Source organism: Coenobita brevimanus, chromosome 23, assembly GCF_032717465.1.
Source record: "Coenobita brevimanus isolate Jiangsu-jjx chromosome 23, ASM3271746v2, whole genome shotgun sequence".
In the NCBI taxonomy this organism is placed as follows: Eukaryota; Metazoa; Arthropoda; class Malacostraca; order Decapoda; family Coenobitidae; genus Coenobita; species Coenobita brevimanus.
Window position 1 is genome coordinate 68,144,786 of NC_136976.1, and position 19,435 is coordinate 68,164,220.

General features: G+C 41.3%; 1 protein-coding gene across 1 annotated transcript; it reads right to left on the reverse strand.

The window, feature by feature from the left end:
- Positions 1–859: 859 nt before the first annotated feature.
- Positions 860–16,552, reverse strand: LOC145392735 (TBC1 domain family member 4-like). Its single transcript, XM_080267033.1, has 5 exons — positions 16,427–16,552; positions 10,629–10,910; positions 6,410–6,538; positions 1,344–1,466; positions 860–1,009 (listed from the first exon to the last, which is right to left on the reverse strand). Exons 1-5 carry the CDS (start codon positions 16,532–16,534, stop codon positions 860–862), a joined length of 792 nt encoding a protein of 263 aa, XP_080123159.1. The 5' UTR covers positions 16,535–16,552.
- Positions 16,553–19,435: the final 2,883 nt, after the last annotated feature.

Consider the following 19,435-nt stretch of genomic DNA (forward strand, 5'->3'; position numbering starts at 1 on the left):
ATTGCTGTTTTTTAGATAGTAAATATCTAGATAATGGCCTTCATACTTAGCAGGGAAGGAAGGTTGTTGGCACACTGAAAGCAGTGATGAGAAATAGGGAGGTGAGTATGGAAGTTAAGAAGTCACTGCATGATAGTATTGTGATCCCTACCCTGACGTATGGAAGCGAGGCGTGGACCTTGCAAGAGGGGAACAAGTCAAGAGTGAGAGCAGTGGAAATGAGCTACTTGAGAGGAGCATGTGGAGTGACGTGGAGGGACAGGTTGACGAATGAAGAAGTGAAGGAACGTTGTGGGGTGGATGTGGATGTGGATGAGAAGATTAGGAGAAATACACTGAGGTGGTTTGGACATGTGAAGAGAATGGAGAATGAAAGACTGACTAAAAGGGTTTATGTACGTGAGGTGGAGAGAGGGAGAGGGAGGGGTAGACCGAGGATGAGGTGGAGGGATGGAGTTGAGAGGTATATGAGGGAGGAGGGGGTGAGTTGGGGGGAGGGTAGTCAAATCGTGGGTGACAGAGCGACTTGGAGGCGTTTTGTCTGCGGCCACCCTTTGCGGGATTAGGGCGTCGGGCTATAGATAGATAGATAGATAGATACTTAGCAACTAGGTAGAGGGAGGCTACCAGAGTCCTGAGGATTTTTTAAAGCCTTTCAAATTTTTTCATCAATTTTCATATGGACGGTCTCCTTAAGTACTGTAATGCAAACATCCTGACATGCTTACCCTTCACTATCATGATTTTTTTTTTCTTTTCTGGTTACTGCCAGACAATTTCATTCAGCAAGGAGAGACCTAAAATAATGAAGCAGTTATGTGCCTGATTTATCAGTAAGGCCATTAACAAGCATTAAAGCCTAAGCATATTTTACCCTTGAGTTACTACGGCTGCGAGTCCCTGGGTCTGGATCATTCATGAGGCTGGAGAATGTTATATTAGGTACTGAAACTCCACTTCCTTCATGTTGAAATGTTATAGCAGCATTGTTGGGTTGTAAACGAGGTGCCTGTTGAAGAAAATATCACTGTACTTCCTTTAGAAACTGTTTCATCTAGAGTTGTGAACACTATAAAAAGGATAATGGTAGCATCATTATGTTTTCAACCTTATTGATGATGCACTGCTTCAAATCTTTCTAAATACACATCATTTGCTAGAGATAAGCAGCATTAACACGAAACTGAATGCATGATAATTCTGATTATGCTGATGTACAGTAAACTGACTTCAGACAGTACAACTAACACTGAGAAGGATTCATTACAAGAATATCTAATCAAGTAGTCAGTACCCTTTTTGAGTTAAGGGAAAATGTTAATTAGCAAAAGAAGATAATGTACCTCACCACCTGATGTGTTGCGCTGTCTGGTTCGCTCTCGTAGTTTGAAAGCTGTTAATGCCTCATCTATGAAACTAGGAGGTACCTTTGAGTGAGAAACTTTAACTCTTCCAACAAAAAGAACCTGAAATTGTTAAAGTGATGTAAGTGCAGAGTCAAAATCATCATCATCAACCTAGTTCCATATCCCATAATTAAAAATTAGAGTGGGTTGAAACCAAAACTAGCAAAGAGAAAAAGATGCAAGTGGGAGAACTATAAGCCAAATGTTCATAACTGTCCACTGATTCTTCCTGCCTTCAAAATCTCATCTCTAACTCACACAGGCACTGTATTCTTCCATGGATCTGTCATACATGGATTATTATACTGAGTTGCATAACCTCAGATATCACACATTATGAATCTGTGTATGACAGTCCACTGAAATTCATTACCCCCCCCCCTGCTGGCAACTTTAGCACCGCTGACTCCCCCCTTTGTGCCGACTGATATTCAATTTTTTGTTTATAGCCTTTGATAGGTCAGGTTTGATGCAAAACTCTTGAAAACATCCAAACTGATACTCACAGAAGCCAGGAAGGTTGATTTTGGGCCTCCACCGTGACTGCACCGATCATGCGAATACAAAAATAAATCCCCTACTAGCCCTGAAAGTCTACAATTTATTTTACCAGCCACTGGCAAGTACTTAAAAAATTTTACCAGCCAAGAAAATTTTTTACTAGCCAGAGGAAAATTCACTAATAATCAGTCAGCTTGCAAGTAATTTACTGTAGCCCAGGTTGAAAATAAATAATAGATTTGCTTGTATATAAACATAAAATTTGTGGTAGGTGGGGGCACTCACCATCCACTCACTTGATGTAGTGCTGCTCTCTGTCTGCCCTTTCCTCTCCTCCATCCTTCTTTCCATCAATCCTCTTCTGTCTTTCTTTCATTCATTCTTTCCTCTTTCTTTTGCCTGCAGGTGACTTTACACTCCCTCTTGTGTCTTTCTTTCCTTCATTCTTTCCTCTTCCTTCTGCCTGTGGGTGACTCTATACTGAATGACAAGCCAAATTATTTCCTGTACACCAGGAAACCATTTACTATGCTGGCTGGTAACCATATAACCAAATTTTGGCTCCTGGTGGTTTATTGGGTAATAAAGGTGCTCCAATCAGATTGAGCCGGTGGAAGTTTATATCCAAGGGGTGGTTGGGGTTTACTGCTCACATAATGCCACTCAGGGATGAGTGAGGCTGGTCACTCTCATCTTAAATGCCAGAACCAACTTTCCTAGCCTCGGGCTCCTACGCTCCTCATGGGGCAACGTAAGATTAGATGATGGATGGATGGATAAACATAAATGTGGAATTTGTATACAGTGCTTATACATAAAGGAATTCTGCATTTATTGAATTATGGTAATAGGACAATGTAGCTAATATTTAAAAGGGTTATCATACTTGAAAATAATTAAAATATGACAGTAGAGTTCAGATTTGTAACATGACAAATTATTATCATTTTTGATGGGAAAAATTGTAGTTTTTACAGGTTTTCTTCTTCAATATCCAGTTCATCTGGTCACTCTTTATATTTAAGCTTCCTTGGTCTAGCTGAAGATGCTGTCCACTTGATACCAGCATTTTGAGGGTCGAAGTCTTTTAGGGCAGGTCCATCTGCTGAAATTCTAATGAGGTCCTCTAGTGTTTCTGTTGCCAGTGAGCTGCACGCATCCAACTTCACACAATTTTGTGCTGAAAATACTCGCTCACACTGAGCAGCACTTATTGGCAGTACCAGCAGAATATGCACAAGATGCAGCAAGTCTTTGAAATCCTCCTTGTAGGGTTGTTTTGCCAGCATGGTTGTCCAGAGGACAGTGTAGCTTTTATCTTGAAATTCTCTTGCCACAAGTGTTTTTAGACTGTTCCACTGCATTAAAACTTCTTCAACTTCACATTTGTTTTTGATCAGTAATGGACTGAACCAGTGGAGCAAAGTTTTTACCTCCTGCCTCTCCATAATTTACCAAGGCATTGTCATCCTTAGGCCAGGCATCACGACTGAAGACTTTTAAACTGGCAATTGTTTTGGAGTCCTACTGCATTGTCAGGGTGTTCCAAGAGTGCACTCATTCTGCTCTTTAATCCATTGACTGTGAGAGTGATAGATGATTTAATGGCTTCTGCTGTAGTTGTAGGCAGACTGGCTATGCTTGAGGAATCAATTCCACTTGGGACACCAGTAATAGCTTCACCCTTGATATGTAAAGTCATTGCCCCCACTTTCCTCTACTTTAGAATGAAGTTTTTGATGGTATCCACAATTCACTGGCTAGTTGATCATATATGTCAATCTGCAGAGGGTATTCTGTATTGCTGAAATAGCAGTGGGAAAAATCGTTTTGTTTGATTGGAGGGTTTCGCTGAGTTTGGATACTATGGTGAAAAGGTCCAAGAGAAAATTTGCCATAGTAAGAAAAGAAAATTTTGTCAGTCTGGTTGACACTATCTTTAACCTCCCTTTGATTTCAGCATTACTACTTGAGATGTTCACAGTGTTGCTGGACCACTTGGTACTGACCAGCATCTCTTGTTGTTTTTGTGCTGCTGCTGAGCAGAATCTCAAGTGCTTTCTTTATGATGCCAAGTGGTTTTTAAGAGTTGCCAGATTATTAATAATGATGATGTTTTTTTCTCTTTTCATCACGATGTTTCTTAATATGAGGTAATGGTTAAAGAAACAAATTTTATTAAAATTTAAGTTATAAAACTTCAACTCGCCAATGGCGAGTGAGAATTAATTTTTACTCACCATGTAATTTATTTACTCGACATGGCGAGTAAAATACTCGCAACTATCAGGCCTGCCTACCCCTGGGGATTGGGGGGTTTTCAAGAATTCTCCCTCAGTGTCCCTGCTTGTTGTATGAGGCAACTAAAATGGTTGGCAGAGGGCTAATGCCCCTCCCCGGAAAACAGCAAACTAAAAAGACGAACAAGAAGCCTCAGACAAGGACTGACCAAAAGATGACGACCAAGGACCGGACAAAGGACATGGTACAGATCGCGATGTGGAATGTAAGGGGTGCAAATGATGAGGTGAAAGAGAGAGAGATTGTCCAGGTGCTTGAGGGTGCAAAAGGCTAATGCTCTCTCCCTCCCATCCAAAAATTATCCTTATTAGGCACAGATTTGGAGGATTCGGGTGGGGGTGTACACTTCCCCTATTTTTTGAAGACTAATGATTACATATAACTAAAGAAAAAAGTTCTTTATCACAGTACCATCATCATACAGGCCTCCTTTCCCACCCTTGGGCAGGGTGACGAGTAGTAATGCCACAATATATTTACTAAATGATTTATATAAATACTGTCATAGAATCATTTCAAATGAACAGAAGAATTTGGTAATAAAATGGGTGTCTGGTAATGAGTTAACATAAATTAAGATTTGTGGTACTTCCAGATATGACACTGAGTTATTGTATTTCTAATGTTGTCATTCTGGAGAAGTGATTGTGCTGCTCAAGTCTTTGTACTGGACTGATGGGTGAATGCATGCAATGAGGCCTCTTCCATGGCCTTCAGTTCTGGCTAAGTGAATGTGTAAGTAGCATCTAATTTGGGGGATCGCTCTGTGTGTGCCAGCTTTATTTCTTGGAGGAGTGTTACGTAAATGTCATGCTCATGAAGGACCTGTTCTATTTCTGATATTTTTTTAGGAGGCCACCTACAGTTAGCTGTAATATGTTTATGTGTGTTCGACGCAGTGAGTGTGTGTAGTTGGTGTACTGCTTGTATGCAGGGACTGGTCCACTCACACGATGTAGTGCTGCTCTCGGGTGCCTGCGCATTCCCCTCTTCCTTCCTTCTTTCCATCTTTCCTCTTCTGTCTTTCTTTCCTTCACTCTTTCCTCTTCCTTCTGCCTATGGGTGACTCTACGCTGATTGACATGCCAAATGGTTTCTTGTACACCAGGAAACCATTTACTATGCTGAATGGCAACCATATAACCAAATTATGGCGCCTGGAGGTTTAGTGGGCAATTAAGGCACTCAAATTGGATTGAGCCTCTGCAGGTTTATATCTACGGGGTGGTTGGAATTTACTGCTCACATGATGCCACTCAGAGATGCGTGAGGCTGGGCACTCTCATCTTAAATGCCAGGACCAACTTGCATAGCCCTGGGCTCCTACGTTCCTCATGGGCAACACTGGATTAGATGATGGATGGATGGATGGATGGTACTTTCATAAAAAAATCATGTCTGCTTTTTCCACAGTGTTGCATCTGGTCCTGTTTTTGATGTATATAGTACAGGGGCTCATTTCCGTTACCCTCAGGCGATCTAGTGGTTTTTTTTTTTGGTGGGGGGGGGGGCCTGTGCCAACACACAACACCTGTCATTAAATGACAACCACACAAAACTTCTAGACAAATAAAATAATCATCACATAAGCATTACCTGATCTTCTTCAACAACATCCCATCACACAACACCTGTCATTACATGACAACCACACAAAACTTCTAGACAAATAAAACAATCATCACATAAGCATTACTTGACCTTCTTCAACAACATCCCATCTGACATCCTAACACTAGCAATGAGGAACACCTACATACTCAATGGACATGCTGGACAATACAACACCTCAATCCAAATGCTATAATTGGCTATATTGGTTCAATCACATGGTAGCATCCTTCTCCAGGCCTATAAGCATAAAAAGATACTGTAATCGTCTCAAGACAGTTAAGTCATGGTCATCCCCTGCTGATGGTTCCCAAAAGGAAAAAAAGGTATCAAAGAAAATTAATGATGCTGATAGCATCCTCATTTTCATTCAATAGCTACACCTACAGCAGGTGTACATTTTTACCAGGCATGTGACCTGATCAACAAAGAGCAACTAGGACTCTTCACCATAACTACCTGATAATTAGCCACATTTACTGAATCAAATGATATAATTTTAGAGTCACTTACATAGAGAAAAATGTGATTCCAAGTAATCATCTTCCTTAAATTCTATCCCAAGTCCAGAAACATTCTACAATGCTTACCTCAAAAAACTGTGATTCATGATGGACATAAAGGTCAGGAAGAGAATTAAATGAACTATGAGATGATCCCTCTGTGCATGGCTGAACCTCTCTTGGCTGCTGGCGTAAACACGCAAAGAAATTTCGCACCTGAGAAAAGAACATAGTGTACTGAGTAAATAATTTACTGGTTACTATGAGAGGAAAAGTCAAATTTCATTACCTTTCCTCATTAAGAATGAGGGACCCTAGCAATACTTTTTGGAGTAAACTTCCTAACAAAAAGGAAATAGAAACACCTTTGCTGAAGCTGACTAATCATCCACAGTATAAACAGCATAGCAGCAGGTTACATTCAAAATTCCAGAGCACTCAAATACCTCTGACAATACCAAAAAAAATTATTATTTCTTCTTGTATCCGATTCACATCCAAATTATAATAAACTCTTCTGCAACCCATGGTCCACCTGGCAACCACGCTGCATTAAAATCCGATAACAACTTTTTCAGATATCTTGTACACAAACAGGCGAACAATGAGATATGGGTGAATACACAACCTCTGTCCAATTTCACTGGTGGGAGTAACAAACGAGGTTATTGCAGGATGATCACTGATAAGAGGTTATGTACTGAACTGAAATTAATCAGCCAGCAGATGCTGTAAATATGCTTAGGTCTCTATACAGTTGGGCCTCGCTAATGATGGGGTTATGCCAAGTGACACCCCATCGCACAGCAATTTATCAAACAGTGAGGCAATTATAATGTGGGTTCAACGGGGATATGTATTTGCTCAAAGGCCACCCACCCAAAAGTGTCTGAAAATACATTTCCATTTCACTCTGAGTGGGTCCTTGGTCAGTCTGAGTCATCATCATGGGTTACCATGGGTCCCTGGGCATTCACTTAAGGTCATCAGGAATCAGTGATAAGTGATGGAGAGAGCAATGTGGTGAAGCAGTGGGAAAGCAATGCAAAGAAGGAACTGGGAAGCATGGGGAGCAGCAAGGCAGTGTGGAGGAGGAGGCATATAAAATTAAGGCAGGTGGGTCAGGGCAGTGAGCTGATGTTCAGCTGGTGGAGAACATTGGCTCTTCCTGCATGCTGGTGGATGTTTAGGGTGAGAAGAATGATGTTACTGCTGTTTGCCTGGCTGCTGGTTTCTTGTGTGCAAGTAGCTTGCAATATGTATGCAACTCCTCATTTCCAAAGCACACTGCATCACTCCGGGCAGGGTTTAGACCCTTTTCTTGAAAGAATGCGAGGGCCTGGTCCATCATTCCTAAAAACTCCTTAAGAGTCCTCTGATCCAACACTGGTGCTGATTCCTCCTCTTCCACCTCTTCTCCACCTTTCTCTCCTTGTGCCATCTGCTCCTTCATTTCCATAAGTTCCTTATTGGAAATATTTTCAGTGTAGCTGCCAAGGATCTCCTGAATGTCTTCTTCATTCACCTCTTTGAATCCTGTCTCATGAGAGAGGTTACTGATGTCACTGCATATCTGCTTGAAAGGGGCAAACCTAGCAAATATGTGCACACACTCAAGCTACTTGTGCCACATCATGTTCAGGGTGCTCTCATTAACCTTTTTCCATGCCAAAGAAATACTGTCCACAGCATTCTTGATGTACTTTTTCTAGAAGGTCTTGAAAAAGTCCCTCTCCCCTGAGTTGCAGGATGTCACCTGCTGCTCCATTGTACATTACTGGTAGTGTACTTTGAGCATGGCTATCACCCCTGGGTCCAGATGATGGAGCAAAGATGTGGTGTTAGGGGGCAAACAGATCACTTCACTGTTGTCCACCCTGTCTTCCATGCCTTTGGGGTGGCTTAGGGCATTGTCTGCAAGGATGTGAAACATGCTGGCCAGGTTCTTCTGGTTGGCAAAATCTTGGAGTGTGGAGAAGAGATATCCAACCACGTAGGAGCAGCAGAGGAAGGTGGTGAGCCATGACTTGGAGGTTCAACTTCTCTTTTTCTTTATATATCTTTATATATATATATATATATACACAGCAACGTAGGATTAGATGATGGATGGATGGATGGATATATATATATATATATATATATATATATATATATATATATATATATATACAAAGAAACCCCAGAATTCGTACACAATTCGTTCCTGGAGGCTGTACGAGTTAAGAATTGTTCGAAAACCGAATAATTTTTTTCCATAAGAAGCAATGTAATTTACATTAATCCATCCTTTAATATGGATGAAACGGTAGATTTCGCCATACTATAATAAATGGCAAGATCAAAGACACGGGTTCCACTTTCAAACTTTGCAATGAGTACTTTTATCAGCTCAATTGTTGTTCTCACTACACTTTCTTTTAGCTCCAGCTGACTCACTAATCTTCTTAGGGCCCATGATTATGTATAATTTTCTACTGAAAATACGTAATTCATCACAGTGTTTAATCGAGCCTGAATGACTGATGCATAGCTGGCGGAAGACAAAGCCAGACTGGCAACCATGTGGCACCTACGACGCGGCATCTCTTAGTGCGGACAACAGGTCACTGTACAAAAACTGGAGCGATTTTTGGGCGAAAAAGCTGTGTGAAAACCGAGTTGTACGAGCAGAGAGGCGTACGAATTCTGGGGTTCCACTGTACACTGTATATATATACAGTATATATATATATATATATATATATATATATACTGTATGTCTATTATCACAATACTGTCATGTAGTAACTTTTTCACTTCCATGCTCACTTCCCTGTTTCTTATCACTGCTTTCAAAGAAGCAGCACCCTTTCTTCCCTGCTGTACCCTTTCACGCACTTCACCCTCCAAACCTCCATCCTTACTCATCACACTACCCAAGTACTTAAACGTACTCACATTTTCCAATTCCTCACCATCCGACCTCGCTGTACATTCTCTGACTTCACCTCTCTCAAAGACCATCACTTTATTCTTCCCTACATTCACCTTTAGATTCCGTTTCTTACACACTCTACCAAACTCATCCACTAAGCCTTGCAGCTCCCCTTCATCTTCACTCAACAACACAGTATCATCTGCAAACAACAGTACAGGGAGTTTCCAAACACTATCCTCTCTCACCAGGGCCACTCCAACATCCACTACCCTACCTTGTACCTCTTTTATTACCCCATCCATGTAAAGATTGAACAACCATGGAGACATGACACATCCCTGTTTCAACCCAACTTTCAGAGAGAAAAATTCACTTAGTTCACCATCCACACGCACTGCAGCCTTCACACCATCATACATACTCTTCACAGCATTCAACAACTTCCCATCTACTCCATATATTCTGAACACTTTCCACAATCCTTGTCTATCCACCCTGTCATATGCTTTCTCCAAATCCATGAAAGCCGCATACAACTTCTTTCCCTTCTCTAGAAACTTTTCCACTAAAGATCTAAGAATGAATATCTGATCTACACAACCTCTTCCCTTCCTAAAACCTCCCTGTTCTTCTCCAACTAATTTCTCTGTTCTTTCTCTAACTCTGTCAATAAGTATCCTATCATACACTTTTCCTATTATACTAAGAAGACAAATGCCCCTATGATTACCACACACTTCTTTTTCCCCTTTTCCTTTGTACAAGGGAATAATTATACCTGACTTCCAATCTTCCGGGACTCTACCTTCCTCCCAGGTCAATCTTGACACAAGTCAAGAGTGAGAGCAGTGGAAATGAGTTATTTAAGAGGAGCCTGTGGAGTCACATGTAGGGACAGGCTGACGAATGAGGATATAAAGGAGCGTTGTGGTGTGGATGTGGATGTGATAGGAAGTGTTATGAGGAACACACTGAGGTGGTTTGGCCATGTGGAGAGGATGGAGGGTGAAAGACTGACGAAGAGGGTGTATGTGAGTGAGGTGGAGGGGGGAAGAGGGAGGGGGAGGCCAAGGATGAGATGGAGGGATGGGGTGGAGAGCTATATGAGAGAGGGGGGTGTGAGTTGGGAGAAACAGTGAGATGGCGGGGGACAGGGCGACTTGGAGGCGATTTGTTTGTGGCCACCCCAAACGGGATTGAGGCGTCTGGCAATAGATAGATAGATAGATGTCTATTATCTTACTTCTTTTCAGATCCCTATCCATCCTTACTTCATCTTTCTTGTTATCTGGCACTAATGGGTTACTGAAGTGCAAGGTACAAGGAAGTTCCACCACATTTCAATCACATTCAGGTAGCAACAAAAAATTCCCCCGAGTGCCTGACCTGCTGCTCATTGAAGGCCTGAAGGAGGTGACACTGGTAGTTCTGGTCAGCTGGGAGGTTGGCTGGTACAAGCTGTGTGGGGTCAGATGCAGAGACGTAACCATGCGCCCCCACTAATGGACCTTGCTCTTTATCCTGTGGCTTGAGAGTATAGAGGAAACATGTGTGGTCAGCCTGCTCCATAACACATTTGTGTATTTGCTTTACAGTGTGGCTGAGGAGTACGACACCCGTCACTGCCGAACGCATAGTCACATTCCCTCTCACAATCTCCACTTTCACCTGGAAGAGGAAGACTTGTCAACTGTGTGTGTGTGTGTGTGTGTGTGTGTGTGTGTGTGTGTGTATGTGTGTGATAACAGTATACCAAGTACACTAGAAAACAAATTACATAAACAAATGCTTCTAGAAAATTAATAATATTACGTTCTACACAAAACAGGTATGAGAGAAAGAACAGACAAAGAACACAGATCGAGTAGTCCATTCAAGCTGAGTAGGTTAAGATGGGGAAGATGGTATACATAAAAAAACAATGCTTGTGTTGTCCCTTCAAAGTTGAATACGTTAAAAGGTGGATGATGGTATAGATAAGGGATCACCTAACCCACTAAAACCTCTTTCAACATGGATCAGATGGCCAAGAATCTAGTCCTGTACCTGCCCAAGGTCCAGCAAACTTGGGCAGCTCATATGCCTGTGTGGAATGCAAGAGATATAAATGAAACATGTCAGAGTGGAAGTAGTAAAAGTTAAGGTAACAAGGTACAGTATTATGTAATATCACTGTGTGAGACAAAGATGAGAAAAAGTGAAGTGTATGAAAGGCATGATGTGAAATATGCAAGACTCGGTACAAGCACATACAGTAAAACCTCAACATAACAGACTTCAGTAAACAGCAATTCACTTTTATCAGAATCGAGGAGCTACAGGACTAAATTCTCACTTACAGGATCGAGTCTGATAAAGCCAGAAGCAGTCCAGACTGCCTGACCACTTCAGCTACAGTATGTTCACCACAATACGGTAAATTAAAGACATGTTTATCAATGTACAGGACAGTATTATTATATATATTATACAGTGCTGGGAAGGTGCGCAAACACTTGCGCAAAGTGCAATTGCGCACCATTGCGCTCCGGTGAATATCATTTGTGCATTGCGCACCGCACGAAACCATGTGCATTATTGCACTTTCGCACCGCCTTGCGCACTAGTCCTGTGGATTGCGCACTGCGCAATCCAAGGGACACGTGGTCTTGGGAGCTTCCTGTATGTCTGGACAAGGGATGGGGGAGGCTCGGGCGGGTCGCGAGGGTTCTGCAGGGGGAAGGCGAGAGGGACGGAGTGTAGTAGCATTTCTTAAAATGCTTCAACAGAGATAATGTATTTTTATATTTTTTAAATTATTATTATTAAATAATAATAAATTAAAAATATATTATTTATTAAGAGTAGCATATGAGATACCTTACAAAAATCATTAAAACATATTATTTAAATAATCATTAAAACCTATTATTTAAATCAAATATCCACAGCCTAATAATTATATTAGGCTGTGGATATTTGATTTAAATAATAAGTTTTAATGATTTTTGTAAGGAATTACACATGCTATTGTATATCTATACTGAATGATTGAATAAAACATCTTGCAAAAATGCAGAAAAAGGAAAACTGGCAACATCACAGCCTTTGTTCCCTGCCCCTCCACTTCGCAGCCCACTCACTCCTCTGTTTGAACTTCCACGAGTGAAAAAGTTACTACATGACAGTATTGTGATACCAACTCTACTGTATGGAAGTGAAGCTTTGACCTTGTTGGAGGGACACAAGTCAAGAGTGAGAGCTGTGGAAATAAATGAGTTATCTGAAAGGAGCATGTGGAGTTACATGGAGAGGCAGACTAACAAATGAGGAAGTGAAGGATCGTTGCGGTGTGGATGCGGATGTGGCAGGAAGAGTTAGGAGAAACACAATGAGGTGGTTTGGTCATATGGAGAGGATGGAGAGTGAGAGACTGACAAGGAGAGTGTATGTGAATGAGGTGGAGCGGGGGAGAGGGAGGGGGAGGTCAAGGATGAGATGGAGGGAAGGAGTGAGGTATATGAGAGAAGGGGGTGTGAGCTGGAAGCAGGGCAGTGAAATGGCGGGGGACAGGGCGACATGGAGGTGATTTGTTGCTTGTTTGTGGCCAGTGGCCACCCCTTACGGGATTAAGGCATCTGGCAATAGATAGATAGATAGAATAATAATAAATAAAGGTAATTAAGTATGCTAATTTATTTATATATCTCAATATTTTTCAGTAATTCCCACAAATATAAGCAAACGGTTTGCGCTAGTGCTTAGTGACATTGCGCGAGCTAAATATTAGATTGCATACTTGTGCAAATTACAAGTAAGAGAAAATCTATCTATCTATCTATTGCCAGACGCCTCAATCCCATTTGGGGTGGCCACAAACAAATCGCCTCCAAGTCGCCCTGTCCCCTGCCATTTCACTGCCCTGCTCCCAACTCACACCCCCCTCTCTCATATACCTCCACAGCCTAATAATTATATTAGGCTGTGTGAGTTGGGAGCAGGGCAGTGAAATGGCGGGGGACAGGGCGACTTGGAGGCGATTTGTTTGTGGCCACCCCAAACGGGATTGAGGCGTCTGGCAATAGATGGATAGATAGATTTTCTCTTACTTGTAATTTGCACACTCACTCCTCTGTTTGAACTTCCACGAGTGAAAAAGTTACTACATGACAGTATTGTGATACCAACTCAACTGTATGGAAGTGAAGCTTTGACCTTGTTGGAGGGACACAAGTCAAGAGTGAGAGCTGTGGAAATAAATGAGTTATCTGAAAGGAGAAAATAATAATAATAAATAAAATAAGTACAGGTTTGTTATTTTATTTAAATATCTAAATATTTTGCAGTAATTCCCACAAATATATGCAAATGGTTTGCGCCTGCACTTTGCGCAAGCTAAATATTTGTCAGATTGCGCACTTGCGCTTGTGCAAGGTAGTGAACTATGGATTGCGGATTGAACTTGCGCAAGGTCCTTCTTCGTTTGCGTTGCCCACAACTGATAATATACCATTTGACTATTGTAGTGAATGTATAATACAGGAGACCACTGCAATGGTAGTGAAAACAGTTTAAAAACTGTTGGTGCGATCTGGACTAACGTCTGATATATCAGAAAAAGTCCGGGTTAGCAGGAGAAAGTTGGGATGTTGCTTTTATCGGAAGTTCACATTTTTCGGAATGGCTTGGGCCCCAATTAGTCCGTTACAGTGAGGTTTTATTGTATATGCACAGTGCGGTAAAGATGAATATGCTCTTCTGAACCATGAATGGCAGAGAGGAATGAATTAGTAGACCTGTTAAAGTATAAATTCAAGATGCATGTATATCCAGTTTAAGACTTGGATGATGAAAGAGGTGCTGATTATTGTACAGTATATGCACCTTCAAATGATGGAGATGTGGAATAGGACATGTTTTGAGACCACCTAGACAGAGTGATAGGGTATATACTAAGACATTATATATAATGTTTGCAATATGAAACCTAAATAGAAGAGCTAACAATGACACTCAGAATAATATGGTGAATCATTTAGAAATGCCAAGGGATAATAATATCACACAGCAATTACGGGATACGGGTCAGAAAAAACAATGTGTATTAGTAAATCATACTTCAGACAAAACAATGACAAACACAGCATACTGTAAATGGTAAAATGAGACAGGAGTAAATGTTGAAAGGAGCCTAAGTGACTATGATTACAAGTGTTACTGACCTAAGGTAGTGAGTGATGCTGCAGAATTTTGTCTGTCTATCTATCTATAGCAAGATCCCATAATCCTGGGGTGGCGGTTTGTCACTGAGATAGTTGTTTTATGGGCAGGGGCACTAACCCTCCACAAACACACTTCCTGACATGTAGGGAACATGTATGGGTTGGTTATATGGTTACCACCCCATGTTGTAAATGGTTTCATGGCTTGCAGGAAACTATTTCGCTTGTCACTCAATGTAAAGCCACCTGAAAAGGAAGGAGTAATAAAACGCTACAGGAAAGATGGGAGAAATAGGGAGAGAGGAGGGCAGACACAGAAAAAGAAAGATAACAGTGAAGGAAGGAGTAGGCAGCACTACATCATGTAAGTATATGATGGTTGCAGGTTTGTCTCACCACTTGATTATGACATGCAAAGCAAAGTTTACAAAAGCCTGGAAGACAGAGGGAAAGAGGAGTTCTCAAGACAAAAGACTGAAGTAGAGATACTGAAAAATATATAAATGGTGGATGAATAAGAACTAAACATACTGGACCTTGGGTCAATGGACTGGCAGCAAATGAACCTGGAATATTTGTGAAGTGCATAATGTTTAGCTAGGAGCACTAAAGCTGTGTGCAGTGCTGCAAGGGTATCAACTACCGGTAATAAGAAAGATGTAGCTTGTCTGGAAGGGCTAGAAGCCCAGTAAGAAAATATAAATAAAATGGGGTAGATAATAAAAAAATCTGATAATGGAAGGAAGATAATGAGAGTATAAGGTTTCATGTACACCAGGAACCCATTTACTATGCTGGGTGGTAACCATATAACCAAATTTTGGCACCTGGTGGTTTAGTGGGTAATTATTGAGCTCCAATCAGACCGAGACGGTGAAGGTTTACATCCAAGGGGTGGTAGGGGTTGACTGCTCATGTAATGTCACTCAGGGATGAGTGAGGCTGGTCATTCTCATCTTAAATGTCGGGGCCAACTGTCTAGCCCCGGGCTCCTACACTCATCATGGGGCAATGTAGGATTGGATGATGGATGGATGGATGGAGGAAACATACAAAGAGATTCATAAGAAAAACAGAGGGAAAAAAATAAACTACATGATTTAAGAAGAAACATGAATGCACACTACAATACCTTAAAAATAGTAAATGTTTTGCAGGTAGGTGTCAATATAAAAGAATGAAAGGTGGGAAAGTTTTGTGAAAACGTATGGCATACGAAGGAGAATGATAACAATGAAAGAAAAATAAGAGACCAATGAAAACAATATTCTGAAAAACTGATTAAAGGAAATGATGAGAGCAGAGCAGAGATAAACATAAGTGATTCTGGTGGTGCACCGAGAATGTAGTGCCTTGAAAATTATTTGGGTACTGACACAAGTGAGGAATGCAGTGCAGACCTTGAAGACCATGAAGGCAGTGGGTATTGAGGCATATACAGTACAGAGATGGTAAATCACAATATATGTAATACTATACAGTAATCCCTTGGTCATCACACATTTAGTTATAGAGATTGTTGATATTACTGCATGATGAAAATCTGCAATCCTGCCATTATCATGCATTTTTCAGCTTATTTTTTTTTTTTTAATGCAGTTTTTGGTTCAAAGACATCTTTATCGTGCACCTGAGCTGATTTGCAAACAATGATGGTGCAGTGTCTGTGGTTTCTGATGGTTCTGAGGGATTCAAAGATGAGGCCTTGCTTGAGGAGTTGGTGAAGACAACTAACTCTCCAAACCCTAACCTCAAGTCTTTCTATCGTACATGTTTCTTCCTTACTGTGACCTTTTCATCACTTTCTATCAACTTAATCATGCCTATGTGCATTTCTGATACTGTATACTATCCAAAAGCTATTTCTAGTCCTACATTCAAACTATGGTATGCTAAGAATCGGGCTACATTTAATACAAGCCTTGGTACATAATACTAATACGAGTATACAGTATACAGTGTATCATATGAAAATATACTTACCTCCTCTGCCTTCTGCTGGTTCTTAATCTCTGCAATGATCCAGGGCAACATGGGCTTAGAGTAGTGCCTGTCCACCTCAGTACTCCCACGATATTTGAGGTTGAACATGTCCCCACCTCCACCTTCCCCCAGCGGCCCCCCTCCACCTCCATCTCCACTCTCCATCACTGCCGACCTCAAAACCAAACTCCCGGTACTCTGAGTGTCAGGGATTCCCTCCACAGCTCGTCATAAATCCATCACATGTTTACGCCTGCAACAAATAAGCAAATAGCTATGTCCTATATGTAATAGGAACAACTTCATCATATAATAATATGGTTCTGTTTAGAGTAACAGAATTATCTTAAATCACTGATAAATTTTCAATACAGATAATATCACGGAAACTTACAATTACACCTCTCTGGCTTCACTCAATGGAGACATCCACAGGAAGGAAATTTTACTCTTCTTACCACCCTATCTATCTATCTATCTATAGCCAGATGCCTTAATCCCATGAGTATTAACAGCTCCACTAAATACCTAACAGACACAGAACTTCTCCAAAGATTTCTAAAGAAATGTCTACACTCTGGGCTTCTTGATCCCTGGTAGGTTCCTACTACATGGAAACATCTCAGGAGCAACAGGGCTGGTACACCATGCTTTTGTAAAGCACATGTTGAAAAGATGCAAGTACCATTCCTTGCTCTGTTATATTACTTTCTTTTTATACTTTCTCTGGTGAGCCTCACATATATACTGTATACCCATTTTCCCTCCAGCAGTTTCTCTTTCTTCGGCATGTACGGGTACTAATTTTTGCAGTTTGTCATTTTTAGACGAAATTGGGATGGCTTCCAGAACAGTTTATTAACCCCTGCCATGCTGATTCTAAGACAGTCTACCTCCCCTGAGTCACTGTTTTAAGACTAATCTAACCTGTACCTCATACTAGGCTTGCAGTGTGGACCATGCAGACCTTCAAGTGCTTCAAATGAGGTCTGCAGCTCAACAAGGGTAAAATTACCTTCTTGCCTCCCTCTTGGAGGGTTTTCTGGATTAGTAAGGATGCTTGCTTCATTTATTCTCCAATCCCTGTGTATTCTCTTATAGGCTATGTTGTCCGAGAATACACATAGCAGGATGATGTTGGGCTCATTTCCTTCACTATTTCCATTTCTCCTTGTGTTTGTTACCCTTATTCATTGTCTGGGACAAGAGTACATAGCCTTCTTAAAAATCAATGCCCAGTTTTGCCAAAACTTGGCTTGGATTCAAAATTTTCATGGTCTTTTATAATATAAATCACAATTTTCTTATTTAACCCTCCATTTTTCCTGTTTTTCAAAGCCTTCCCCACTTTTCAATGTGGGGCTGATCACTGTCACTGAAGGAAATTTTACACAAAAAATTCTAAAAGCACTCATCTGCAATGGGTACATATCATACAGCAAACTCCCAATTATCCACCATTGCAATATCCGGTGCTGCTGGCTCGGCCCTATTAAAACAATATCCAGTGAAATTATGCAATATCCAGTGCTGAAACAGGACATAGCCAGCAGTTCTATGCATTATCTGGGACCAAAACAGGACATAACTGGCAGTTCTATGCAATATCCAGGGTTGGGGCATATCAACTAGGGCTGTATTCCTGTATTGTTACATTATACTGTATTATTGTATTTTATGCTTAGTTTTCATCTTTTACTTATGGGAATGTTTTTAGGATTAGGGGTCAAAACAGACGGCAACACAATATCTGGCTTAACACCAAATACTGACATGATGGGAGGGATACTATGTAATATCAGGTGTTCACGTTATTCGGCAGTGGGCTTGGCTGAATTACAACAGAAAATTGAGAGTTTACTGTATAAGTAAAATGAATCACACCAAAATCCATTAAAAAAAAAAAAAAAAAAAAAAAAGGTGAATGTTTTGAATTACACTTAAAAAAGACGCTGAATCAATATGCTCGCAACTTCTATCTATCTATCTATCTATAGCCCGACGCCCTAATCCCGCAAAGGGTGGCCGCAGACAAAACGCCTCCAAGTCACTCTGTCACCCACCATTTGACTCCCCTCCCCCCAACTCACCCCTCCCTCCCTCATATACCTCTCAACTCCATCCCTCCACCTCATCCTCAGTCTACCCCTCCCTCTCCCTCCCTCCACCTCACCTACATACACCGTCTTAGTCAGTCTTTCATTCTCCATTCTCTCCACATGTCCAAACCACCTCAGTGTATTTCTCCTAATCTTTTCAACCACATCCACATCTACCCCACAACGCTCCTTCACTTCTTCATTCATCAACCTGTCCCTCCACGTCACTCCACATGCTCCTCTCAAGTAACTCATTTCCACTGCTCTCACTCTTGACTTGTTCCCCTCTTGCAAGGTCCACGCCTCGCTTCCATACGTCAGGGTAGGGATCACAATACCATCATGCAGTGACTTCTTAACTTCCATACTCACCTCCCTATTTCTCATCACTGCTTTCAGTGTACCAACAACCTTTCTTCCCTGCTGTACCCTTTCACGTACTTCATCCCCCAAAGTTCCATCCTTACGCATCACACTACCCAAGTACTTGAATGCACTCATATTCTCCATATCCTCACCATCCAACCTCACTGCACACTCTGTGACTTCATTCCTCTCAAACACCATAACTTTACTTTTGTTTACATTAACTTTCAGCTTCCTCCTCCAACACACTGTCCCAAATTCATTCACCAAACCTTGCAACTCCCATTCGTCTTCACTCAACAATACTGTACCATCAGCAAACAGCAACACCGGAAGCTTCCAAATCTCACCCTCATTCATTAGGGCCACCCCCGCATCCACTGCCCTACCTTGCACCTCCTTTACAACCCCATCCATATATATATTAAACAGCCATGGAGACATCACACACCCCTGTTTCAGTCCCACATTGAGATCAAAGAACTCACTCAGCTCACCATCCACTCGCACCGTAGTCCTAGCTCCCTCGTACATACTCTTCACA

Coding starts and splice junctions, on each gene's coding strand:
- LOC145392735 (XM_080267033.1), bottom strand. CDS start 16,534: ATGTTCAACCTCAAATATCGTGGGAGTACTGAGGTGGACAGGCACTAC. Junction 10,911..16,426: donor ACCAGCAGAAGGCAGAGGAG/GTAAGTATATTT, acceptor TTCCTCTTCCAG/GTGAAAGTGGAGATTGTGAG. Junction 1,010..1,343: donor GCAACACATCAGGTGGTGAG/GTACATTATCTT, acceptor TTTCTTCAACAG/GCACCTCGTTTACAACCCAA.